Source organism: Salarias fasciatus, chromosome 13, assembly GCF_902148845.1.
Source record: "Salarias fasciatus chromosome 13, fSalaFa1.1, whole genome shotgun sequence".
Classification (NCBI taxonomy): domain Eukaryota; kingdom Metazoa; phylum Chordata; class Actinopteri; order Blenniiformes; family Blenniidae; genus Salarias; species Salarias fasciatus.
Window position 1 is genome coordinate 26,900,958 of NC_043757.1, and position 27,908 is coordinate 26,928,865.

Genomic DNA, 27,908 nt, shown 5'->3' on the forward strand with positions numbered 1-27,908 from the left:
CCATAATTTCCACCAATTTCTTGATGCAGATCTTGAAAGCAGATTTGTACAATGAGAAGAAAGTGCTGGACGGCTGTGTGCTTGTCTTCATGGACTGATGTGTTTACTGGTGGTACTGTGGTGCAGTGGTGAGTCCAGTGGCCCTCACATTAAAACCCCTGGTTAAACCTGTCTTCCGTGTTCAGACAGGTTGAGTTTTAGAACCTGAGGTGTAGAAACCACTCGCTGGCCTCCACCCTCTGTCTGCTGCCATCAGCTCCAGCTCCCCTGTAAGGACGGAGCTATGAAAACCATCTGTACTGAACTCACTCACAGCATTTTCAGCTCATGTGCATCTCCGTGTGCCTGCAGTTTGTGTGTGTGTTTGAGTGTGTGTGTGTGTGTGTGTGTGTGTGTGTGTGTGTGTGGAGAGGACCAGCAGGGAAGCTGTAATTACACAAAGCTCTGTTCTGCCTGCCAGCTGACAGGGCCGTCCATTTATCAACTACAAAGTCTCTCCTGGAGACAATATGGCGGAAGTTTACATGCTGCACCCAGTGCACTCGTGTCCATACATGCTCAGATATGTTTGGTTGAAGCTGAGAGATGATAACACACACATCTGGGCAGTTCTTGGACTGGATCCACCTTTCAAACTAAATTAACTTCAATGGCTGTGTGAGTTGAAAGGGTATTTGGATCTCGGGAATACTACTCCAGATGAGCCAGAATAGTGGCTCTGTGTGACTGAAGGCAAGAATTCAAGCATGTCAAGCACTTTAGCTTGGTAAAATGTGGAGACAGTATGACGGTATCAAAATTTGGACACCGCCCAACCCTACATGAAACCAGAACCATAAACAACAAAACGACATAAATAACCACGAGATGATCATGAAGATATCAAACAAAAGCAGGGTCGCAACAGGCTTGTATGAAGTGAACATGGACAGACAGACTGCCACAGCTCAACTAAACTTTACTATCGCATAATGTGCACAATATTAATAACTTTTATTAGCAACAGCTTAAAAAGTGCAAATGCAACAAACAATAAAATTAACAAAGCCATCCAGAGCAGTTTTTGCGCAGAATGCACCGCGCACATATCAATTACATTAAAATCACAACCTGAACAACTTTGAATAACAAAAAGAGCAGCTTCTAAAAAGGTGTAAATACAACAGTCAAACAGTTAAACTAATCTGACCATCCAGAACAGCTTTTTTGCAGAATGCGCCGCACGCATTAGTTAAATTCAATCACCTTCGTATTGCACAATTTACAAACTGCCTCATCAGTATACCGGCTCCCTCTTCTCGTTAGCTCGGAACCCGAAATACTGCCAGTCCGCTGCAGTCCTGGTCTTCTTGGGGACCAGGTCACTCGGTGCGTGACTCGCCATCTTTCTCCCGCTCTCTCTCTCCCTCTGTCTCTCTCTCTGTCTCTCTCTCTCGCTCTTGCTCTCTCACGTGATGACGCCATGTTCATAAACTTAATCAAAAGTCTCCAAAAGTTAAACCACTGTGGAAGTAAAACTGAAAATTCAACCACATATAAGTGCTGCTGGACAAAGAATCATTTTTAGGCATTGAATACATTATATTTTATATTTAATCCTGATCTTCTGTATAAGTGCATTGCATTGTTTTTAATGACGGTATTGAAACTGATACCGTTGCTTTTGAAAGACACCGCCGGTTTACCTTATTACCTTATTACCGCCCAGCCCTAGTGTCATGATTGTTGAGGTCAGATATATGTTTTCCGTTCATGTTTCATGGTGGCCTCCATGTTGATGGTGTCTGTCCCAGCCTCTTTGGTGTTTTCATATTCCGTATCGTTCCCCTGGCTTTTAGTGTCTTGTTGCCAAAGGACAAAGATTGGTAAAAATGGCCTGAGCTCTCATCGAGGCAGCAAGTCGTTGTGGATGCATCGCCGCAACGCCTCCCCAGTCTCCTTGTCTCCACTGCAGGGTTTTCCCGCGACAGTGTGGAGAGCTGGCCAGTCTGAGACATCGCAGAGACTCGAGTCTCCACCTGGTCTCTACCAGGTCTCCAGGCCAGTGAGACAGACTCTTTAACACCACCTGAGTTTTCGTCTTTGGTACTTCCACCTGTGCCTCATAAAGATTTAACTCCTGATGTGCGTCCAGGACTCAGTCTCTCTGTCATAAAGTTATCTTTGTTTGAGTTCATTCCAAGGCGTGGACGGATCCAGCAGTGGGATGCAGTCAGTCCCGCCCTCAGACTCGATGAAGCCACCGATGGACCAGTCAGGCCTGCGGCTGGCCTGTGGCAGGATGCTGGAGTAACGAGGGAAAACCCTCAGCGGCGCAGGAAGGCAGCGGCCCTGATTCTAACCCAGACCGTCTGGCTGTGAGGCAACGCCACCCCCCCCCCTCACCGTGCTCCCCGCTCTCAAAAACACCTAACTTATCGTGAGCCGGGATTCGGCCTGAAAGGCAGGAATGCGACCACGTTACCACAGCTGTCCCAGAGCAGATAAGTGCAGCTGCTCTGCGCTGATTCAGAGCTTCGCTGTCAGCTTAGCCGTGATTCACGGCGCATTACCTCCTTTACAGTCGCACATTAAAAGACCATCAAAGCCGGAGCGTTTGATTTCCACCTCCGACTGGAACGGTTACCGTCACGGTTTACGAGGCTCAAAGCCGCTGATATTGCCGGCGCTCTTCTGCGTCACCTAAAATAACTTTGTGTGCGTGAAGTGAAACTGCATTTCCTCACTGCGGACTCGCAGCGCGTCACGCATTCCTCGCCAAACCACTCTGTGTGTAATCTGCTGCGGCGCATGGCATGGACACACACACACACACACACACACACACACACACACACACACACACACACACACACACTGCTGGAACCTGGTCTGGATCAATGAACTAAAAGCCAGGAATCATCCAGAATGCTGTCCTTTGCTGGAGTCAAACAAACCGATCTCTGAAGATGTCCCATCAAACCTCGTGCCTGACTGACAACTTATTCAGTGATTCTTTTGTCTGAGTCTCAGTTTAACACGGCCTGGTTTCAACTTTTTAATCGATTGATGCGTTTCTAATGATAAGAACATCCAGATCTGGACATGATGAGGCCCGCGGGCCGGATGTGGCCCTTCGGTTCTGCTTGACCGGCCTTCAGGGTGCCACTGGGAAATCCTGAATTCCCTTAAAATGACGCATTATTTCACTTTATTACGTCTAAAATGTCCATTATTTCATCACTGGGTAGCCCTAACCCCTCGGCAGGCACAGCCAGCAGTTTCTACCTCTCTAAATTAGAGCTTCACAGCAGAAAAGTGAAAAAGAAAAGGTATCCGTGCACTGCTATATGGACGTGACATTCAGAGAAATGTGATTATGATTTCCAGACAGTGACTGGGAGGGACTGAGAGGAAGCGACGCAGAGCAGCGGTCGCTCAGGAAAACCATGTAAATAAGCAGCTTTTTATCAAGAGATAATTCTGATTGAGCCAAATTTTGCAGACTTCCATGTCAGGCCTCGGACTGCTGCTCACAGTCCAGTTTGACATCAGTTTGTTGGTCAACAGAATCTGTTTATAGCGACTGAATGATATGAACGTTTCTCTGATTTCCCTGGATTCTGGTTGCAGTGACCTCTCGCCGTCGCCATTTAGCCTCATTCTTCTGTTTTGTGTTTCTTCTCTCTTCTTCTGGCTGCGCTCTGCTCTGCATCTGCAGCCAACTGCATCCCTCAGTGCCAGAACGGAGGAATGTGCCTCAGGCCTCAGCTCTGCGTCTGCAAGCCTGGCTCCAAGGGGAAGGCGTGCGAGCAGAAGACGGCGCCCGCGCACCCCTTCCCGGCCGTGCCCGGGAGCGCGCCGGCCAACGGGGCGCCGCCGCCGCCGCGGCCCATCCCCCAGCAGGCGTCTCCCAACGCGTACGTCCCGGCCTCGGGCCCCGCCGGCGGCGTGGCGCAGATGAAGCTCACCGTCAAGGCGGCGCCGCAGTTCGTGCGACCGCACTACATCCAGCAGCACATCCAGCAACAGTGAGTATCGGCTGCGGGCTCCACCGCCGTCCTGCCGCCTGCTGCACACACAGTGTCACACGGACAAAATTCAGCCCCACATTCAGGTTTGCACGTTTGGACTGGAGCCAGTTCCTACCAGGACGAAGGGTTCACCATGGACAGGTTGCTAGTTCAATCCCCCATTGGAAACTGGATTCACTCGTCCATCTGTCCGTCTCTACGTTCATCCATCCATCCTCTTCTCGTGCACAGGGAGAGCAGAGCCGTGCGCTGGAGCCCCACCTCTGCCGGTGACGGCGGTGTTTCGCCGCGGCGCCGCTGCTGAGCCCCGGGGAGGATTTGCTTGTGTTTGCGGCCCCCGGGCGTCCGGCTGTGAGAGCCGAGGGGCTGCGATTGGTCTCATTATCACCATCCGTCAGCGAAATGCGGGCTGGATGTTTTTCCCGGTAATTTCGACATGTGGAGCAGAAACGCCATTAACACCTGCGGCGGCCGCCCAGTGGTTTGTTTAGTCTGGAGAGAGAGCCGCCGTCTGCTCAGTCACCTCCGCCTCGATCGGCTCATCTCCACAGTCCAGCTCCGTCAGCTCAGCGGAGGGACAGATGACGAGACGCTCTGGGTGGAGCTTTCAGTGCCTTCCTGCAGAACTTCAGGAGGGCTCGGTTTGTGTGTTATTCTCTGCGCAGGCACAAGTAATTGCTACCAGATCTGTGTCCTCGAAAGCTGCTCTCAATTTACAGAGAGGATTTATCTCTGGCGGGGAGCTGGTTCTGGAAAGTGAAGGGTTATGTCACGGCAGGGATGAGAAAACGATCAAGAAGTCCTCACTGGCCCGGCTGGGGCGCTGCGACCAGCTCCGTCATGTCTCTGAAGGCAAATTTGTCTGAAATCAGCACAGATTTAGCCGCTGCGACTTCTTTTGCAGTTTTAACAGCATGGATGAACTGAAACTGTGGACTCAGGGTCACTTTCTGTTTAATGCTCTGCTCTTTTGATGTGCTAGTTCTGAACAGACGCTATTTCAAAGAATTTACACTGAGTGCATTATGAAAATGACTTTGACTCTATATTATCTGAAAAAGACACAAGACAGTTATTAATTTATTCACACTTTCCATGTGAGTCTTAATTCAACGACAAACACATAAAGCCTGAGAAACTCGGGAGATTTCACAGTCCTGATATGAAGTTCTTGGAAGTTAAAGCCTGTCTTGTCAGACAGCTGAACCCAGATACTTGGTATTGTTAACATTACATTTTGTAATATTAACTCGTCATGTTAGATCATGCTTCCGTGAGTCGTGGTGAGCCTTGTTACGTTTTCTAAACGTACAATTCTCGAAAGCTATGGCCGAATACAAGATCTGTATGAATGATGTGGATACACACAATTTGAATATTTACATGCATTTAATGTACTCTATTTTTTGGATTTCACGTGGAGCCCTGGAGGTTTTATTGCAGTGTGTTTGGGGTGTGAATTGAACAGGACTCAAACAGCCTCAGTTAAAATAGCCTGAACTCAAACTGTCCTATTTTATGGAGAGAAAAAAAAGTTAACATTGAAATTCATCCTGTGTTGATAAAAGATAGTGTTATCAAAGGAGACGGGATTGAAGTGGAAAATTTATATATTAAAAAAAAAAAGTAAAAAGTGTTAAACCTTGTGAAATCTCACTAATACTGTTGTTTTGTTCTTAGCTTTCACTAATTGTCTCTAATTGGTTTTAATTATGGCAAAAAACAGTTTTAGAGGTTATAATTATGAAAACATTATCTCTTCTGCAGTGAGTCAGAAGAACTCTTCCCATAATCCAACAAGAAATAAAGGAAAGACTGTTCTATAACCATAAAGTCTTATTTTAGTCGGTTTAAACCTGTTGATTGACGGCCCTAAACGCTCAGTAACATGACAGGTGTTTCATAAACAGGGTGGTGCTGACGACCCCATTAATACACTGGAGGATTGTCATCCCTAAAAGTAAAAAAGAAACCCACTTTTCTCATCATTTGAACTCATTTCTTTGGGAAATCCAAGCTCTCGTCTTCTCCGTGGCCTGAACCTGAAACAGAAAAGGTACCAACAGAACAGGGATTCGCCGCGGCCTCCTGCGGCTTGAAGCCGCTCCTCGCTTCATGTGTTCCTCCGGCGCTGCCGTGAGATGATGACCACTTTCCTGTCTCTGTGGTCCAGCCCATAATCCAGCATAATGCTGTTTAATAACCGTCGCAGGAGTCAAGCGCGGCAGCTAAAAGGAGGAAGGCTCTAATTCTGGACCGCGGCTGAGCTGCAGGTGTAATGAATGTTATTTGCGGGTCGATGTTGAACTGAAGCCAGCTTTTCCTGGAGTCTTGTAGAAGAGCCTGACCTAACACGGCCTCTCAGACTCTACATCCTCCTAGATCCTCCCAGCTTTACACAGTGATCAGACTTGATTTGAAGGAACTGCTTAAAAACAGTCAGACCTTGTTATTTCTTGCAACCAGTTAAGATGATCAGGAGAACAGAGCAACAGGCCAAACCCGGCCTCTGTGCCTCTTTATCAGTGAGAATGCAGCTTCTGGACAGGCCGAGGATCTGAATGAGTCTGAACACAACACCAGGAGCCAGTTCAAGACGCTTCATTCCTCCTCTGGATTAGCGACTTCAGCATTTCTAAACTTTGCTGTAGTTCAAGTTTTACTCGATTTAAAATTCTTGAAGTTACACTTTGAAAAGTTGAGAAAACCACAGTAAAAGACCATTTCTGGACCCTACTGCAAACTGAGAAGAACGTTTGACTTGTATTTTGAAATCTTCTGCTTTATTTTGGTGAGTCTGGAAGTGGCAGCAGCTGAACTCTCCCAGATAAAATCATAGAGACACGTTAGCGATAGAAAAATGCCAAATCGAAGCTGTTCTTCCAGTCGACATTGGGGACATTACCAGCCTACTTCCAGACACTTCCGGAGGTTTTAAATGGTTTTAAATGGTTCCTCTGCACATGCTCAGCAGGAGGGCGATAAGAACAATGACTTCCTGCAGAGTTTCAGGACTCCCAGGCCAGATTCTCCTGGTTCTAGTCCTGGTCTGGTTCTCCTGGACTTGGTAATTTTAGAGTTGGCAGTCATTATAATAAAAATCCAACATGGTGGTCTGTGCGACTTTTCTGAAAAACACCAAAGTGTTGAAGTCCTGTGGTGTAAATGGTTTAACTGGAGGACATCAGCCGGACCGCGATGAGACTCTGTCTAGAGCTCCGACCCTGTTTGTCCTCACTGTAAAGTCCTGGCGAGTCAGAAATGGAAGTGAGTTTCTGCAGCCGTCTGTCTTCCTGGTTGAAGGTCGCTCGGCACCTTTTTCTCTTGTGAAGAGCCGAATCAGTTGATGAGATCCAGTTCAGACGGGCTCCTCGTTCGCTCTGACTCTCAGCTAATGAACCTTAAATCCACTTTATGTGCATGTCTCATGAATGGAAAGAGTGACTCATCACGCCGTCTCAGGTTCCACTCTTGGAGTCTCGCTGGGCTTCATGGTGAGCATACAGATGAAGAACCGAGACGACGGGATGGTGACGGCGTTGAACCGTCAGCGTAGAGCTGTGGACCAACGTTGACGCTACTCCCTGGAACCAGAATGAGTGAACGAAGGAGGAGCTTTCCTTCGTTTTCCTCCTAAATCATTCACACCTTTGGTTTTTTTCTTGCCGCTGTAGCGCAGGTCAGGTTTCAGTACAGGCTTTAAACCTTCCAGTTTCACATGAAAACTCCCCCCGGGTCCTTCAGCCGGCCTCTGAGACTCCGGGTGGTGTCCGCAGTCGGCCCGTCCTCGGTCGTGGCGTTGCTCAGACGAGCCGGGGTTCAGCGGGTTCACGCCGGCCGGCCGGAGTGTGTCGGCTCTCGAGGGGGAGGACACTTGGACGGCCGAAGTGTGGAGGTCTGTGATCAGGACTGGAGCCCTGAAGGCACACACACACACACACACACACACACACACACACGCCACAGAGCTCTGTGCTTCATTCACTGGACACCTTTCTCTCTCTTTTCATTCGCTGGCGGCGCCGTCGCCAGGGCGCCGTCGCCAGGGCGCCGCTGCTCGCCAGGTATTTTGTGAAAGCTGGACCGAACACTCGTGTTTACAACTGTTGTCTTGAAATCACCGTCGTGTCTGCCTCACGACTCCGGTTGTAACGCCTTTATTGTTGCCATATTTGGGATTTACTGAAGTAGCTGTTAACAGGCTGCTATATCTGGGTACATACTGTACAGGAAGCAGAGAATCTTCACTGCTTCCTTATTCTATTGATTTATTTTTTTTCTGTCTCCTGGGATTCCCAGAAAAACAAACCTCCAGACACCCAGAAGATATGAAATAATAAGGGATGAACTCTGATCTGGCCTTTTTTTTACTGCGCGGAGACGTTTTCTTGTGCTGCCTCTCGGTTCCCGTCACTTCGCTCTGGGTCGCTGTCTTCATGGTGACTGAACTTTACGAACTGGATCTCGCTGTCCTGCAGGACATTCCGCTTCACCCTTGAGCTTCTTCCGCCACGACTTCTGACAAACGGTTTTCAGCAGTTCCTCGGCCGGCTCAGGCCAGACGACGGTTTATCTAAAGCAGCCACTTTCATCTGCGTTGCTTCATGTGGAATCAGTAAAAAGTAATGAAAACAGCGAAGCAGTCGCCGTGATTAGGAACAGAAGTTGTAACATTAGCTAAAGGCGGAAGAATGAAGTGATTCATCATGTCAATAAAAGCTCTGACAGCATGCCAGAGCGCTGACACGGGACGCCCGGCAGCGATCGCCTCCTGCAGCCCCGGGATAGCCGCTCACCACCAACACACACACACACACACACACACACACACACACACACACATCTGCCAGGCACAGAGGTCTGCGGCTGTGAACTGGACCAAGGTCGTAGCTCTCCTCCACTGTGAGGGCGTTAAAAGCCCTCCGCCACATCACAGTGGAAGCCCATCAGTGTGTGTGTGTGTGTGTGTGTGTGTGTGTGTGTACATAATGTACTTGAACTTGTGTAAACATACAAGTTCCCGCTGTGTGAACACATGGACACTAATTCTCATCCCTGACCGATAATCCCGGAGGTTTTGATGAGCGCACAGAGGATGTTTGTGTCTCCGTCCCGTGAAGAGGACACTGTATATACCTTACTGTACACAACCACAACGCCATGCACTGTTGCGTAATGCGAAGAGAAGAGCTATTTAAGACGTTACAGGGTCACAGCCCAGCTATTTACAAGGAGATCACATTCTGTTTATTTATACTGTGGCGGGGGCGGCGGGGCAGTGGCGGGGCGGGGGGGGGGGCGCTCATATGAATGGGATGAAAATACATCGGCTTGACAAATGGCCGCTGCTCCGTCTTCATCGTCTTCCCTCTGGAGCCCTGCGCTCTCCGGGCATCCTCCATCTTTCTGAGGAAGGACGGAGCCTTTGAAGCATCATGTGAGCTGTTGAGTGTTGAGAGACCTTCACCTGACCTCTTGTCCTCTGGAGCATTGAAACACGCTGGTGGATAAATGGAAACACCAACATGTGACTCACTGGCTTTTAACCTTGTTGGAATTTGACAGTTTCTAACGTTTTCCATAAAAGTCCTTCCATTTATTTACTTCATCGTCCTTTTCAGCTTCAGATGATTCTCATGAGGAGATCATTAATGTTTGAGAAACTTGACTTCAAAACGCATCTGAGGAGTTCAGATGTGACAAAACGCAGATGGAAACGATCAATGGAGTCAGAAAGCAGACATGAGACATGAACCTGACACCTCCAGGACAACGTCCTGAACGACTAGACTAGACTGAAAACACTCACCGGAGGATAAAACCTGAAAGAACCTCGACACAAGAACACGCAGCTGTTAGATCCGTCTGAGTGATGCAGACAGAACCCGCCGAGGAGGCACAACCAGACACTCAGCAGTTAGAAACCAACACGATTACAAATCGATGCAAACATGTGGCGTAAAGCAACCAGCAGAGGGAGCAGTCCACTTCCTGTGCTTGTCGCTACGTGTTCCACGTCGTTCGTCATGAGCAGAGCGGAGAGCGGCGAGACGTCGCCTTCTTCCACCCCAGAGCCACTCCATGGCGTCCGATCGGCCACAGGGACGCCTCCCTCCGTTTCGCTCGTGGTCGAGACGTAACGGCCGTCCTTCCGTCCGCCGCTAACGCCGGAGAATCCTGCATTCCTGTCAGCGGCCTTCGCCGCCGCCTGTTTGGAAGAATTGATCTGTGTTACTAAGTCCAGATAAGCCGCTTATCTGCACTAATGTCGATCTGCACGCTCGCTATTCGGAGCGCACGCCCGTTTGGCTGCGGGACCTCTGGCGTTCGGCGTGCTGTAAACAAGGTCGAGTAAATTTCATTTAGCCTACTTTAGGAGATAAAGGATGTAAAATATAGAAGGGCTCTATCTCCCGGAGCTGCACGGGGATTCACACCATTGCTCTTCAGATGAGAGGATCTAGATAACGCCCGGTGGTTCCCGTCTTTGACAGCTGACCAAACACTGAGATATCCAGGCCTTCTTTTATTTTTACCCCGCCAGGATCCCAGGATCCCCGGGCTCCGGCTGACCTGCTATTTAAAGGCGGCCTCATCCAGATGAAGTCTGACTCCAAATATCCGGGACTACTGTCTCCAGATCAAGCCACATATCTGCTGTGTGAAGGCACAAAGGTTTACGGCTTCTCCCAGAGCGGGGCTGTCAAACATCAGGCCCGCGGGCCAAAACTGGCCTGCAGGAGGTTTCAGTCCGGCCAGAGAACACGGACAAAATTTCCATTAAAAAACGACGTGGTTGCTATAAAACAGGACTCAATGGCACGCTGTCAGGGGGAGTTTGTAAAAACACCCATAATGCAACAGCTATCGGAGACGTTTTTTGGATATTTCATTGGATTTTACTCCAGAAGGTTTCATTAAAGTTGGATTTGTGTTGAGACTGTGGTCATTTTCAATAGTAACTGACTGGTTTTGTTAAGATATGGACGTTTCCGTCGCGCATACTCTGCAATTTAACAAAGAAAAACTTTAAAAGTTCGAATTTTAAGGTTATCATGGCTCCATTTTGTCCCTGAACTCAACAGTTTGACAGCCTTGTTCTAAACAATACACACCGATCTTATGATTAAAAAGAGAGTGTGACAGTGGTAAAGGGTTGGTACCGAAACTGGCTCTTTCAATGAAGTTTTATTTTCAAAAAATAATCTAGAGAGGGAATTGGTGCCTTTACCACACATGAATCACATTATTTAGAAATGTTACATGAATTTCCCTCTGGGATTAATGCATTTTTGCTGTTCTATTCTTGTGATTGCTTTAAAAAGAGAAACGCCCGGTCTGCTCTCGGAGCTACCACCTCTCTGGTACTGCAGGAGCATCTCCTGAACCATGTCTCAGACTTGACGTTGGCTGTGCTTGTCTTGCAGGATCCGTCCCGTCCCGATGCACCCCGGTCAGGGCCAGCAGTACGTCCTGAAGCCCAAATACTACCACACACACACCACACACACTCAGACGCATGTGCAGGCCCAGCCGGACAGGCCGATCCCCCTCACCGTGGGACACCACAGCATTCATGGTGAGTCTCCTCCTCTTCCATCTGCTTGGACCCTGATTGGTTCGTTTTATGCTGGAAAGAGAGTTTACTGACTCTCGGTCGATACATGCTAACAGATTCAATCATGTTCTTTGTGTTCAGTCATGATTTCTTCTTTTCAATTTTCTAAATGTGTGCTTATATCCATGTGTGTTGTTTGTAGCAATATTTTGGAGTGAATTCTAGAAAAAGGCTCTTGTCTGTTAAACGAAACCGAGGAGGATTCGCCGCTCGCACTGAAAACACCCGGCTGTAAGGAACCTGCGTTTAGGAAGATCTTGTGAAGTGATCAAGTTTAATTAGGATGTCAAACTGCTAACAGTGAGAAATACCGGGAGTCCCGGCCGCAGCGTCCCTGGAAGCAATCAGGCGCAAATCACAGGAAAACTTTCAGCCCTCGTTTGTCCGCCTGCACACACACCGACGCTGACAGTGTGTGCGCAGCGGCAGGGGGAGGACTCGCCGCCCCGGCGGTAATGGCGTAAAGACTTAAGTGTTGCCTTCTGCTCAAGGCTGTCGAAAATGAATTATTAGTCTCATTTTGGGAGGGTAATTTCTGACGGGGCGAGAGTGTCGGGATGGGAGAGCCGGGGTGAAATCGCCCCGCCGTGTGTGGAGAAGCTGCTGGATTCCCGTTACCTGTCTCGGCCTCCTGCGCCGAATCCACGGCTTCCCGTGTTCGGCCGCTGCCGACGCTCCGCAGCCCCACGCCCTCTCTTTCCATCTTCATTTTGTGTTCTCAGAGACAGACACCCGGCCGGCGCTGCCTCCCTCCAGCCTGTGGCGTTCACATTTTTAGGAGACGCTTTTTCATGTCTGAGCTGCCCGAGCCATTTAGAACGAGGGGGAAAAGAAAAAAAAGACGTTTTTTTGGACCAACTGTGTTTGGCGGTCGCACTTTTATACATTTGACAGAGCAGCAGCCATAATTCACCAGCTGCTGGCTGGTTATTATGGTCTGTCATAAATTCAAGGCCGGACTCCGACATCAGACTCACCGGTATGCATTTATGAATAAGTCAATATTTTTTTAAAGAAAGTGCGGCCCTCTCTCTGAGCGCTCGCGCCCGTGGCCGCCGCCGCCCGGGATATTAATGGGGAGGTCAGCAGACGGCGCGGTGTTGACGCACGGCTCGGCGGCGGCGGTGGCGGTGCACTCCAGCGGGCCCGGACCTGGTCGCAGTGGTCCAGACCCAGTTCCAAAATAACCCCCTCGGCTCAGTTTAGCTTCGGCTAGCAGTTTGTAAAAGCCAGAGGAACGGCCAGACATCGGGCCAAGTGGGACGGAGACACGTACAGAGAGGCAGGAGGCCACCAACCAAATAATCCACGGACCGGTAATGGTCCCCGACCCAGTGGCTGAGAAACTCTGATATAAACTATAAGGGACTGTGTTTGGTCACATGCACAAACTTATTTTCATCCAACTGAAAGTTAAAAGGAATAACACAGTGGTGTTAAACACGCTATACACGTGGTATTGAAGAAAATATTACAGCATGCAACGTTGGAATTTACAACACATGAGTCAGTGTGTCTGCCGAGGACTGTCTGGACACTGGAGGTAGAGCCGTACGATATACTCTAATGAGCAGTTAGCTCCATTTAAAGGACTAGATAATGTTCTTCGAGCTGCTGTTTCCAACCCTGAAGACTTCACTGTAAAGTTTATCAGTCGGTTCTTCGAGGCCTAAAACGTGCAGGATGGAGACGATTGGACTCCTGGCTCAGAGGTGTCCCCAGTGTCTTTGTACAGACCTTTGAGTTGAGCTCAGTGGATCTCTCAGTGATCTCAGTGGACCAGCCTTTCTGCTGGTATTGTACCTGGCAGCAGTACATCCATTTTCTGTGATGAGCAGTGTGGTCGAAATCAGCTGAGAATGGGAACGCTGCCGAAGTGCTGACGCTCTTCTCTCTTTGTCTGTTCAAAACAGGAACCTACAGGAATGAGGAATCTAATTTAATTCGTGTTTGCTGAGAAAACAGAAGGGTTGATTGTCAGATATTCCCCTGTGTTTTTCCAGCAGTTGACACAGTTTCTGTAAGATCACCGCTTTGTGGTCGACGTCTGTTTACACCCAAGTCACATAAAGTAGCTCCTCAGGTATTTGCTCGACCCAATCACCGTCGTCAACAAGTAGCTGGATCAGTATTTGCTGTCTCCAGTAAACAAAAGCAATGTTTTCCTCTCACTGTAGCTTCTAGAGTTTAGCTTGCCGGCACGGTTTGCGGTTTGTCTTTCCAGCTTCTGAAGCCCAGCGTGTGACTGTGTGTGTTGATGTTCGGGACGGACAGAACATCTGGACACCTGTTCCTGGTCCACACAAAGCGAAGTTGTGTGGCTGCTTTAAAGCTCTCATTAATGGGAAAACCGTGGTGCAGTCAACACAGCGAGAGCAGCAGACATGTTTGCTCTTGGAGGACAGGAAGCCCACTCCTCTGCCAGCTCCGTCCCACGTGACGGCCGGCTGCGGTGCCACATCTGGAAAGTTATTCCCAGTCTTCCTGCAGCTCTCCCTTGGCTCTCGCTCACTCCTCCCTCGGGCCTCCCTCCCCGGGGAAAAGCCTCAGATGAGCGAAGGAGCCTCAGTTTTACCTGCAGGCTCGGTAAGAAAGGAGAATATGGCCTCATTAAAGATACGACCGGTGGACGAAGCACCACCAGTCAACAGTCAACCGGAGGACTGTTTTATCCTAGGAGGCATTCGCACTGAACTGTTGTTGTTTCCCATCTCGCCTTGTCCGTGGAAACGGAATATAGCTGACAAAGACATCAGCAGCGGAATATCGAGCCGTTATTGGGACAAGCCTTCTGTGTCATGGTTTGTTGCTCGATGAAACAGATGTTGGTCCTGGAAAAGGCCGCTTGTTTGCTGCTCGTAACTTTATTAAGAAGGTAATTAAGTGTTCCCACAGCCAGACTGGGTGTAGTTCAGTGCCGCCGTCCCGCGGAGCCGTGGTTTAGGTCACTTGCTCGGCTCACGTGAAGCAGCAGAGGCCATGAGGGAGACAGACGTGACCCCCCGGCTCTGGTATTCATGCTGTCATCCCCCTCCGCCGCGCCGCCTCCATCCTCATGCTGAACATTTTCTCCTCTCATGCTGATTGATGTCTGTGTTGTGTCTGCGATCTCCTCCTGACTCTCTCTCCATATGCTTGACGCAAGCAACAAAAATCTGCTCGCAAGATGTGTGAGGGTGGGCGGGGCAGCCCCGGCGGGAGGAAGGAGGGAGCAGGCCCCCCGATGGGTGGAGGAGCCACGCCGGGCTGGTGGAGAACATGGTCTCCTGGTACTCCAGTGGTATCAGTGATCTTTTCACCAGTTAGAGCACCTCAGTGCAGCATTGGAGCCGATACTGATTTGGTATCAGTGCATCCCTACAATTGTACAATCAAAACTCATGTGTTGGAAGCAGGAAAAAAAAACCCATAAAACATCAGGATGTTTGTGAGTTCAAAACTCACCATGGATTCTTCAAATCAGTCATGCTGTCTCCAGACGAAGGTGAGGACGGGCTCCTGTGTCTGTTCTAGGGACGGGTACCGAATCCGGTACCTTTATAGGTACAAACCGAATAGCCATCAGATCTACTGAGTACCGATTGATGTAAAATCAAACGGCATCATGTTTCGGTACCTGAACGCATCCTCGTGACTGTGAGGGAGTGGAAGAGTTGGTGATTTTTCGAGCCGGACCTGAACACAGCGTTGCATGCCCACGAACGTCAGCAGAGTAGAACGGCTCCACTTTTCAAAGTGCGATGCAGATTAGAATACGCTCGCTGCTTCTAATCTGAGGACGCTCCTGGTTAAGGATGAGGACTGCATTCCCAGGCACCAGGCGTTGGTACTGTGTGGGTTCAAGCTCTTTGGGGCTGTTCACACTGGTCTTCAGGGCTCTCTGCTTGTGGTCTGATCAGGGACGTTGCTGCAGGTGTGGACTCAGTGACTCAGGACTGTTCTTTGGCAGTAGTAAGAAGCGTCCTGTCGATGTTAGACATGTAGTCATGTAGCTGCTTACGAACCCGTCAGTCAGCCATCGTTTGAGGTAAATGTTCCTTCTGCCTTCTGTCCTCGCTCTGTCATTTTTGGCAAAGCATTTTTTTTTTTTTTCTTTTCAGTTGTACCCGGACTGGTTGACTCAGAGAAGCAGTGAAAGCAGTTTTCTTTTTCTTGCCTGTGCCACTTTTTTTTTCTGCAAGGAAAACATCAGGGTCTGACTAATGCCGATCCAACCAAAACAGTGACTTTCTCATTCCACGATGTGTATTCATTGAAGAGTTTTCTCAACAGTACAACCGGAGCGTTATTCACAGGCTGAAACACACAGCGTGACGTATGTTTGCTTTTACCTGACAGGAGCCTTTCTGAGTCACGACAGCTGTTATTTCATGTGTGCTCTGTCTCCCTGCAGCTGCCACATGTGATTCCTCTAAACTGCTATCACCAGTTTTGTGACACTTCCATAAAGACGCAGAATTCACAGTAATTCACGACTCACAGAGACGTACGACACCGATTCAGAGTGCTTCACCAAGACAAAGAAATACACACAATTACTTTAAAATCATAGAAATAAAAGAACTTTTCCATCATCTGCATCAGTCTTCTTACTGCTTTCTATCGATACAAGAGTATTTATAAGACAAGAGGAAACTGAAACAGGAGAATGAATGAGTAGTTTTACACTTTTTAACCATTTTAGCCGGAAGTGTTACTGAAAATAAGAATTTAGAGTTCAATTGGATTTGAGTCGGTCTACTGTTGCTCAGTTATAGGCGTATAGCCTGTGTCCATAGCTCAATGCAAGGGCCAAAGAATCCATTATTTCTGCAGAATCAGTCGTAGGTGTGTTTTAAAGAAAGCACCAGGCAGCACCAAAAGCTTTGAAGCAATTTCTTAATTCCTCAACGCTTTGATTAATAAACTAGTGGCTTTGCATTACTACAGGACAGCAGTGACCCACCGGAACGTCTCAGCACACCTCTTCAACATTCAACAAGCACAACCAATGAGCCATTAGACTACAGTGTTCAAGCTGTTTAAGCAGCCCGGATGGTGAAAAAGTCAGAACAGCGCAGGTCTGAAACTGGAAGAGTTCTGTGCTTTGACCGGCTGTGCAGAGTTTATTGTGTTTCATCTTCCTCCGAATGAGCTCTCCTCATACTCTACTCAATGTCAGAAGACTATATATATATATATCCCGGTTACTTGTGGCGAGCTGCTAGCCGGCTAAATGGGCGGAACTTCTGCATTCAGTCTGGACCGATCAATGACAGGTTTGTTCTTCAGGCTTTCCTTCCTCTCTGGTCAGTGTTCGTTTCGGGCGAAAGCGCCCTCAAATGAACATGTGTTGTAGCTGCATGATGGGATTAGGGTTAGCCTAGTAGATCCAATCTAAAGCGAATGAAGTAGATTCCACTTGTGCTTTTTTCAAACCTGTTTTTTCTTCCTTGTTTGGTTTCAGAACTGCTCCTTCATCGAAGCTAGAAACTGCCTTTCTGGTTTATGTTGCTATTTTCTTTGTTTATTTCTTTTTGGCAATGATCTTCCCACTAGAGGGAATTGTGCGACCCGTGTTTAGTCGCCAGATCTTGGACGTCTATATTTGGTCCTGGCAGTGGTTTTAAACCCGACTCTCCTCTGGAATTCCTCGTGGCCACGGCGTCGTATTGGATGCCTCTTTAATAGTTAATTTTTGCTCACATTAGCGAGTGTTTAGGTAGCCCGCGGCGTCCCGCTCGGCGGCGGAGAGCATTCCTCCGGCTGCTTGGCTCGCCTCCACAAGTCTGCACTGTGTGGAGCGAACAGCTGACGACCACAGACAAAGCAGTGAGCGCTGGAGACAGGGGTTTGGACCCGACACCGGGATGCCAGCAAACACCGCGCACAACCGAGTGCATTGAAGCGAAAAGAATCGGCTCGAGGTGATCATGCTGTTTGATAAGCAGAAACCGTGTCAGGTCGTCTGAGGCATGCTGGGATGTCCCCCTGTCAGTCAGCGCTGAGGACTGGATTTATCCCGGGTGGAGAAGACGACTTAGCGGGCAGGAAGCGGCTACATGAGCTGTCTTACCAGCCTTGTAAATGCCACCGCGTCCACTTCCCGTTCTCGGTGTGGACTTGGCGAAGGCTTCCTGTGTGCTGAGCTAAATACGACGGAGCCGAACGGGGCCAATTGAAAAGAATGAGAGGAGGCAGGAGGGCGGGCGGAGGAGCTGAAGGTGGCACAAGCGCTGTCTGTCTGCCGTGGACGCCTCGCCGTGCCGCTGTGCCAGTGTCTCCCCCCCCGTCCCCCCCGCCCCCGGAGACCTGTGATGAGGAGCTGGATGACGTCCCAGAGTTCTGTTTGCTCTCGCATTTTTTAATTCCTCCTCACATTTTAGAGGCGCCGATGGATTTAGCAGCCGTAAGGAGGAGGATCACTTCGGCAGGGCTAGTTTGAAGTGTTTGAATTACAGGGAGGAGACGCGGCAGACGCTTAGAAGAATTTCAAGATTACATAGAGCTTTTTTTTCTTTTTTTTTTCTCTCCTGCCGTCATTGACTGGAGCTGGTCGATTGTGACGAGCTCCGACCTGAAAAGAAATTAATCCGTCTGTGATGGATCCAAGACTAACCCCGGCTCCTCCGCTCTCCCTCCTCCCGCTGCTGCTCCTGTGCGCCGCGCTCCCGCCGGCAGCCGGCAACCACACGGGGAGGATCAAGGTGGTCTTCACGCCCACCATCTGCAAGGTCACCTGCGTCGGCGGCAGGTGCCACAACAACTGCGAGCTGGGAAACACCACCACCATCATCAGCGAGAACGGCCGCGCCACCGACACCCTGACGGCGCCCAACTTCAGAGTGGGTGAGTGACCCGCCGCCTGTGCAGCCCCGCTCCCGTCCTTCTGTTTACGCTGATGGCTCCACTTTTGTCGCTCGTTTGGTACAAGCTGGTGAAACACTGAGTAATTTTCCAGGCGGGAGCGGCTTCGTCTGAATGGATCGGCTGTAAAGCCAACGGTTTTTAACTGCTCTTCCGCGGTGTCACTTGATGGTGAGATACTTCTAACATGAACAGCATGCCTGAATCGATTGAAGTGAATCGCAGTGAATATTCAAGAGTGACGCTGTGGTTGGGAGCAGGACTGAGCGTCTTTCCAGTGTGATGCAGCCTGAACATCGTCCTCAAGGGACAGTTTCAAAGAATCTGGATTTGCAGAAGGAAAGCAGGCTTTATTTATCCCTGTGGGGAAATTCCTGTTTCCACATTTACCCAGCATTCCAGGGAGCTGATGGGGGTCAAGGGTGAATCTCAGGGACCCGCAGTGGAGACTGGTCCACTGTGGGATTCGAACTTGCAAATTTACATGTACTTCCCGAACCTCGAGGCCGCCGCTGCCTCGACAGCTAGTTTAACCTGTTAACTAAACAGCTAATCAGGTGAACTGCTGAACCCGAGGCTGCGTTTACATGACGTTCACAGAGAAAAGGTTTTCCATCCAGACGGTTCACCGCATTGCCCGTTTCCTTGGAAACACCAGGGATGCTGAAAATGATTCATTTTTCATGTTGGTTCCACTAGTTGGTGCTGTTGTCTGTTTCTGTAATGAAATCTCTCACACACACACACACACACACACACACACACACACACACACACACACACACTGTAGAAACAATACACTCTTAACATTAACAGTGGAGAACACAGACATTCAGATATAAATAAAAAGAAGTTGGATTGTTATTATGGTGACTGTCAACTCCTAAACTACGATGTCCAGGAGAATCTGGACTGGAGCCTGAACCAGGAGGATGTGTACTGGGCCTAGGACTGGGAGAATCTGGACCAGGACCAGGTCCATCTACCAACCATGTGCAGCAGAGCTGCTTCCTGACTGTGGTTCTCGTTTCCAGCCGTGTTCCTGCTGTCCAGACGAAGCTCCAGTCTTCTCAGAGCTTCATCTCAAACAGAAGCGTTTTCAGCGGCTCTGATTACCGTCGCCGTGGAAACGAGCTTCACTACCTGTGAATTTGATGTATAAATTCAAACCAAGTACAGGTTCTTTCCAGACAGTTGTTGAAAGCAGGTTTTTGTCCTCTTGCTTCATGTCAGACTCAGGTATTAGAGGTTGAACGTGGTTCCTGCCCGCTGTGAGGAGGTTTTAACTGACGGAGCGCTGTGAGCGTGAGCCTGCTGCTGTGTGAGCGGCGCGGTGTGGGCGTTGTTGGAGTGTTGCGCAGAGCCGGCGCGCTGTCTGGACCTGCCTCGGCCCTTACAAGGAGCCCGTCGCCGTCTCTGGCTCTGACACATGCAGAAACATGGGGAGAGCGGAACAGGCCGAATTCCTGCGTGACTCAGCTGGACGGGTTAGTGTGAGCGGAGCAGCAGAAGCCGAGAGGGGGAAACCTCCAGGTCACCCGGGGCGGGAGTGAGTGTGTGTGTGTGTGTGTGTGTGTGTGTGTGTGTGTGTGTGTGTGTGTGTGAGAACCAGGAGCTCTGTGACACATTGAGGTGAAGACTTGACTTGTTTGATTTGAAAAGCGGAGCCGCTTGTCTGTGGTTTCATCCATCAGCAGCGATGTTCTCTCAACAATCCGTCGTTCCTCCGTTTGGATGGAACAAGAAACAGTTTAAAGTCCGTGGAGATGTGATCGATTAAACTTGTGGATTAAGAAATGCGTCAGGAAGCATTTTACTTTGAGGTTTGTTTTTAAATCAGGTCATTTATTTTATTCCAGTTCAGACAAAAGCTATTTGAAGTTATTCTTTTGCAAAGAGAATTAAATCTGCCTCGGCTGGTGCCTCACAGTCACTTACTGTCCCTTCATTTGACACTGCATTGAAAAGAAGACCAGCACTGATTTAACAGAAATAGAAATATTTTAGTCACAAACTGTCTGTGGAGTTATTTTGTAAAACAAATCCTTTCATGGACATGGGATTGTGAATCACATTGAATTGTGATAGTCAATCAATATTGAAACTGGTATTAAAACAAGTTTCCATGATCATTTGGGGAATTTCTTTATTTTCCAAAACTTCAAATTCAAAATAAAGTCAATTAAATAACAGCTTTTGACTCGCTTTAAAAGTTCTAGAAGGTTCCTCCATGAAAGTTCACTTTAACTCATAAATCACAAATCTAAATATCTTAATATGGTTTTAGAATTTCAATCAATTTCAGTTCATATCTGTGAAACAGTCTAAATCAGAAATACCGGCGGCGCGGCTGTGGAGTTTATTTGCAGTCCGCTCTGAGACGGAGTGGGTCTCCCTGCTGGTGTTTAGCATGCCTCCGTGATGAGAGAGGTGGCGAGGGAGGACCGGTGATTCACGGCAGCGTGGGAGGAAGAGGAGGGTCTGTTTCTGCTGGCCTGCTGGCCGCTGACACCGACATCCGGTCCAGACCGGAGCGCCGCTGACGGCTTCATCGGCGTTTCATTAAACCTGGAAGACGAAGATGTAAACAAGCTTTGCTCTTCTGAAACAGTCCCGTTTCAGTCAGCTGGACTTAACCAAACCTCTGATGCTGTTTCATCGAGTTATTCTCGAGTTTTTGTCCAGATCTCTGTTTTTGGACAGAATGTGACAAGAACCTGCTCAAATGTTTGAATGATTTGTCATCAAAGCAGAAAGTTGGAATCTTTAAATCTGGCTCTGCAGGGTTCTTCCTGGTGAAGGTGACTGTTTCCTTTCTGCCGCTGCCCGTTGGTTCTATATATTATACTGTGGCGTCGACACAGAAGGGGCGGGGTTTGGAGGCGGGATGGGAGTGAAGAGGCGTGGTCACTGACATTTTGTGGATGTGAGGGAGGAAGTGGAGGTGACAGCTAAGGCTGAGCAATTTTATCGATTCTGCGATATAGATCGATTTTTTTCCCCAGAAAGTATCGATCTTTTAGTCGCAAGTATCGATAGACTAAGGCTGAATCCCATTTCACCCCTTAGCCCTTCCCCTTGGCCCTACCCCTCGTTTTGCGCGTTCACGTGGAGGGGTAGGAGTGTCCCAATTGTCATTATGACGGAGGGGTAGGGCCAAGAAAGAGGGCCAGTCACCCCTCCAAAAGGAGATTCTCGAGAGGCACACTCCAAACGGAGGGGTATCGGCCGATGGCGAGGGGCGCTTGTTCTTTCAGCCTAGATCATTCCTGGCGGGCGGGGTTAATTCACTTCCGCATTGACTGGAGTGATCGTTTCCACACCCGCGCATTCCAGGCGCATTCCAAACACAACAGATAGACGATTATTTTCAATAAACTGGTTTCTTCAACACGGCCCGCCTGGAATGCGCGGGTGGGAAACGAGCGCCCCCGCCAATGCGGAAGTGAACTAACCCCACGGTCCAGGCGAACAAAACAAGCGCCCCTCGCCACCATCGCCACTGGATGACAGATTTCTCAGAAAGCCTTCCAAGATCGGCAAGATGGCGGCGTCCGCAACGAAAGACGTTCATAAATGTCAGTATTTTGTCAATTAATAAAGTTTTAAAATGTAAGAAAAACATTCTTCTTCGGCAGATAATTGTCGCATCTGCCTACGTCATCGGCAGCGGCGACTACTGATGACGTACGCGATTGTCGGAGGGGTGTCCCAATTCGGAGGGGTTGACTTTCTCCCCTACCCCTTAGCACTCCGTTTCATAGGCGGAGGGCTAAGGGGAAGGGCCAAGGGGAAGGGCTAAGGGGTGAAATGGGATTCAGCCTAAGTCTCATTCAAATCCTCCATGTTCCGTCCGGCACTCTGCTCGCTGCCTCCCTCCCCCCACTCCGTCTGCTTTGCAGGAAGAGCAGTTACGTCAGCCAGCCGCTGGTGTCGCTGTGGAGCACTTCTACCTGTCCCTATTCTGTCTTTACACAGAAGAAGAAAGAGCGAGAAAGTCCAAGAAAATGCCAGTGAGCATGACTCCAGCGCCGTCATGTTTCAAAGCAGATGTGTGGGAGCACCTCGCTTTTAAAAAGAAGACAGAAGGCGTGGAGTCGCGGACCGGCGGGGTGGGGGTTGCACGGGCCCGGTCGCGTACGGTCGCGGGCCCGGGAGTGGTGCGTTGGTGCGTGCGTGCATTGGAATTCACTTGCGGGCCGGATTCAGCCCGCGGGCCACCATTTGATGATCACTGCTGTCTCTGCCTCGTCAGAGCCATATATTGTGTTTGATGCATTCACTTTTCAGTTCGGTTAAATCAATCCAAGTCAATGGAACAGTCACAAGATGTCACCAAAATCACACTTTCCCCTGAAATCTTACAGAAAATGTTAGTTTATCAAATCGTATTGAATCATGTCATTGGCTGAAAATCGTGATATATATCGTATCGTGAGCTGAATATCGTATCGGCAAAAAAAGTGTATCGCCACAGCCCGAGTGACAGCTGTCACCCTGCAGCACAGAAACAACAGATCTCCGACTGGACCGCTGGTCTGTCTCCTCCCTGTCGAGCCTGATGTGATCAATATTAATAACTTCTCATGGATTTAATGTTCATCTGCTTTTAGATGAGTCAGTACTGTGAAGCGTCTGGTATCATCAGATTCCTGATGAAACACGACACCTCCACATCCACTGTTTGACCGTCAGCTGAAGCTGAAGCTGCTTCTCGGGCCGGGGTCAGCAGGTTTCCCTCCTCCGGCCTGCAGTACGGCTCTCGGTAGCGCTCAGGTAAAAACTGTGGATGATAGTTTGGTGACGGTTGAAAATATTCAAAGAATGGGTTGACGGCAGTCCGGAGGCTGGCGGACCGCCCGGCCTGTGTGCAGATCCCATCTGGCCGCCGCAGCCTGGACAGACGGGCCTGAAGCGGTGTTTTTCCAGCTCCGCTGGCCTGTTTTCTCCCAGGTGAGAGCCGCCGCTCGCCAAGTGCTGAGAGCTTTCTGGCTCCCTCCTCCCGCTGCTTTTATTAAAGACGGCGGCGGCGGCCAGCTCATTTACTGCAGACCAGACCAGACCAGATCAGATCATTTAAAGTAGAGATGTTCGATTCCGATACCAGTATCGGAAATTGCACCAATACTGCCGAAAATGCTGGCATTGGTATCGGCGAGTCCTGGAGTCCAGGCACCGATCCGAGACCACGTCATTAATTAAATTAGTAATCTATTTACTGGTCAGCTCCGCTAGCTCCTTTAGCTCCTTTAGCTCCGTTAGCGCTGTCACTTCTTCTTCTGTAATGTTTTACGGCAGCTTGCATCCCGTTGGTTACATTACCGCCATCTGCTGGTCGTTAGCTCTGACACAGTTCTTTGCCGCTGTGCTGCAGCTGCTGTTCTTGACCGACGAGGAAGAATGGATCACGTGACAGACGTACAGCGCCCGTTAAAGAAGCCTATTTTTTTGTTCAGAGTGCAACTTCTGCTCTTTGGATTTTTTTTTTTTTTTTTATGTAACTTCATAGGTTGGTTTTGGACTGTAACATTTTGGAAAGTAATCTTTTAAGTTGCTGTTGAACTTTCTTTGTTACTGTTCTATTTAAATGCCCTGTTCATTTCACTATATTATGTTTGCACCTAAAAAAAAAAAAAATTCTAGATTTGTTTAAGTTACAGTTGCACGACTGTTATTTATACTGTTTTATCTAAATACCTTCATTTTACAATATTGTGGCTGCACTTCAATTTAAAAATGCAACAACATATAGTCCTAGATTTATTTAAGTTGTTGTTGCACTAATGTTTTATATTCTATTTAAATTCCCATTTAATTTAAAAAACATTGGGGCTATTGGATACCCATAGTAAAAGTATCGGAACCGGTATCGGGAGGCAAAAAATGGTACCAGAACATCTCTAATGGGGAGAACATGAAAACTCCGCACAGAAAGGCCCGAGCTGGTATTTGAACCCAGGACATTCTCGCTGTGAGGCGAGAGCACCAACCACTGCACGTCCTCAACCTAAAGAAGCTTAAATATGCTCAAGTCAGTGGAAAACCAAGTTAGAGCAATCACCAGTCTGAAACAACACACTCAGAATTTTATATTGCTATTTTTTATTTTATCATTGAGCAAACAAATGAAGAGAGTGAAAAGGAAAAACATGTAGGCTTGACTCCTCATCTTGAGGATGGAGGTAGCATTTGAAGATGGTCTTCATCCTTCTGGAAGCTCTGCGGATTCTCTTTGTTATTTTACCAAACCAACTTTTTCAGGGAGCAGAGTCTTTTAAAACCTCTGTGGCCTCCAGACATTCTGGGGGCCTTTGGGGCCTCGCTGTCCTCGGGGGAATCGCTCTCCTCTGTGACCTCGCTCTCCTTGGGGACCTCGGGGTCCTCGGGGTCCTTGCTGACCTCGAGGTTCTTGCTGAACTCGGGGTCCTTGACTTTGCTGAACTCGGGGTCCTTGACTTTGCTGAACTCGGGGTCCTTGCTGAACTCGGGGTCCTTGCTGAACTCGGGGTCCTTGCTGACCTCGGGGTCCTTGCTGACCTCGGGGTCCTTGCTGACATTGGGGTCCTTGCTGACCTCGGGGTCCTTGCTGACCTCGGGGTCCTTGCTGACCTCGGGGTCCTTGCTGACCTCGGGGTCCTTGCTGACATTGGGGTCCTTGACTTTGTTGACCTTGGGGTATTTGCTGACATTGGGGACCTTGAACTTGCTGACCTCGGGGTCCTTGCTGACCTCGGGGTCCTTGCTGACCTCGGGGTCCTTGCTGACATTGGGGACTTTGACCTTGCTGACCTCGGGGTCCTTGCTGACATTGGGGACGTTGACCTTGCTGACCTCGGGGTTCTTGCTGAACTCGGGGTCCTTGACTTTGCTGATCTCGGGGACCTTGACTTTGCTGACCTCGGGATCCTTGACTTTGCTGACCTCGGGGTCCTTGCTGACTTCGGGGTCCTTGCTGACATTGGGGTCCTTTCTGACCTCGCGGTCCTTGCTGACCTCGGGGTCCTTGACATTGTTGACCTTGGGGTCCTTGCTGACATTGGGGACCTTGACCTTGCTGACCTCGGGGACCTTGCTGACCTCGGGGACCTTGCTGAACTCGGGGTCCTTTCTGAACTCGGGGTCCTTGCTGACCTCGGGGAACTTGACTTTGCTGACCTCGGGGTCCTTGCTGACCTCGGGGTCCTTGCTGACATCGGGGTCCTTGCTGACCTTGGAGTCCTTGCTGAACTCGGGGTCCGTGCTGATATTGGAGACCTTGCTGACCTTGGGGACCTTGATATTGCTGACCTCGGGGTCCTTGCTGTCCTTGGGGTCCTTGCTGACCGCGGGGTCCTTGCTGAACACGAGGTCCTTGCTGACCTTGGGGTCCTTGCTGACCTTGGGGTCCTTGCTGACCTCGGGGACCTTGCTGAACATGGAGTCCTTGCTGACCTCGGGGTTCTTGCTGGCCTCGGGGGGCCTCACACTCCTCTGGGGCCAAACACAGTTCCAGGGCTGCACGCATTTCCGTAAATGTATACATCCCTGGATATGCAGGGTTGATCTCGTCCTCGTCTGGCTCCTCCTCTGAACAGACTTTCATCCTGTTCCTGGAGGTGCTGAGGCTGGAGGAAGAATAACAGTTAATGATTCTGTCAGAAACAACACAGCAACCTTCTTATGTGAGACACAAACAGCCACTCACTACTGTCTGCAGTCGGGGTCCTTCCTCAGGTGGGATATGGTGATGAAGCACTCATCTGTGGCCTTGCAGACCTCGGGGGCCTCACTGACCTTATGGGCCTCCCTGACCTCAAGGTCCTTGCTGACTTTGGGGGTCTCGCTGACCTTGGGGGCCTCGCTGAGCTCGAGGGCCTCGCTGACCTTGGGGGCCTCTCTGAGCTCGGGGGCCTCACTGACCTCGGGGGCCTTGCTGACCTCAGGGGCCTTGCTGACCTCGGGGGCCTTGCTGACCTCGGGGGCCTCACTGACCTTGTGGGCCTCCCTGACCTCAAGGTCCTTGCTGACTTTGGGGGTCTCGCTGACCTTGGGGGCCTCTCTGAGCTCGGGGGCCTCACTGACCTTGGGGGCCTTGCTGACTTCGGGGGCCTTGCTGACCTTGGGGGTCTCACTTCCCTCTGGGAAACACAGTTCCAGGGCTGCGTACATTTCTGTAAATGTATACATCCCTGGATATTCAGGGTTGGTCTCGTCCTCGTCTGGCTCCTCCTCTGAACAGACTTTTATTTTCTGCCTGGAGGTGCTGAAGCTGGAGGAAGAATAACAGTTAATGATTCTGTCAGAAACAACACAGCAACCTTCATATTTGAGACAGAACAGCCACTCACTACTGTCTGCAGTCGGGGTCCTTCCTCAGGTGAGACGTGGTGATAAAGCTCTCCTCGGGAGCCTCACAGATCTCGGGGTCCTCACTGACCTCGGGGGCCTCGCTGACCTTGGGAGCCTCACTGACATTGTGGGCCTCGCTGACCTTATGGGCCTCGCTGACCTTGGCGGTCTCGCTGACCTCGGGGTCCTCGCTGACTTTGTGGGCCTCGCTGATCTCAGGGGCCTCACTGACCTTGGCGGTCTCGCTGACCTCGGGGTCCTCGCTGACTTTGTGGGCCTCTCTGATCTCAGGGGCCTCGCTGACCTTGGGGGCCTCGCTGTCCTCGGGTTTCTCACTTCCCTCTGGGGCCAAACACAGTTCCAGGGCTGCGTACATTTCTGTAAATGTATACATCCCTGGATATTCAGGGTGGGTCTCGTCCTCGTCTGGCTCCTCCTCTGAACAGACTTTCATCCTGTTCCTGGAGGTGCTGAGGCTGGAGGAAGAATAACAGTTAATGATTCTGTCAGAAACAACACAGCAACCTTCATAAGTGAGACACAAACAGCCACTCACTACTGTCTGCAGTCGGGGTCCTTCCTCAGGTGGGACATGGTGATGAAGATTTGCTGCAGAGCCTCATCAGGGGTGAACCTCTGATCCCCCTCCACCTGCAGCATCCCCCTCAGGAGCTCCACAAACTGTCTCCTGTCGGCCAGCTCAGAAGTGTCCTTGTGTGGACGGATCTGGATTTGGAAACACAGTCATATCAGTGGAATTTCTTCTCTTTGGATGATTTTCATTATTAAACCTTTGTAGGTTTAGATGACTGGAGCAGTTTGTTAAAGTAAAAGCAGTGGTGGACTCAAACTCCACAGCAGAGAAGACTTACATGGACCAGGTCGTCCAGGCTCTTGGGCCGCTTGGAGGAGACAGGCCTCAGTTCTGGCTCGATGTTGGTCACCTCCTCGAATTCTTCTGGTGTCTGAAGTGAAATAGTCGGCATAACAGTTTTAGAAATCTTCAAGGAAAATGATCAAAGCAGCTTCAGTCAAAGAGTACAGGTTCATTTACCCTCAGTCTCCATTGTCGTCCCTGAGCAGCCTCTTCCTCAATGAAAAAC

The 27,908-nt window shown here is 49.7% G+C and overlaps 1 protein-coding gene across 2 annotated transcripts in view; it reads left to right on the plus strand.

Moving 5' to 3' along the window:
* The window catches only part of ltbp1 (latent transforming growth factor beta binding protein 1), a 79,718-nt gene that overhangs the window by 13,717 nt on the left and 38,093 nt on the right, over positions 1 to 27,908 (plus strand). For both annotated transcript variants that reach the window (XM_030107077.1, XM_030107078.1), the window contains exons 3-5: positions 3,701 to 4,010; positions 11,441 to 11,592; positions 18,292 to 18,459. In XM_030107077.1, coding sequence (XP_029962937.1) covers positions 3,701 to 4,010; positions 11,441 to 11,592; positions 18,292 to 18,459 — 630 coding nt within the window. The remainder of the gene's footprint in view (positions 1 to 3,700; positions 4,011 to 11,440; positions 11,593 to 18,291; positions 18,460 to 27,908) is intronic.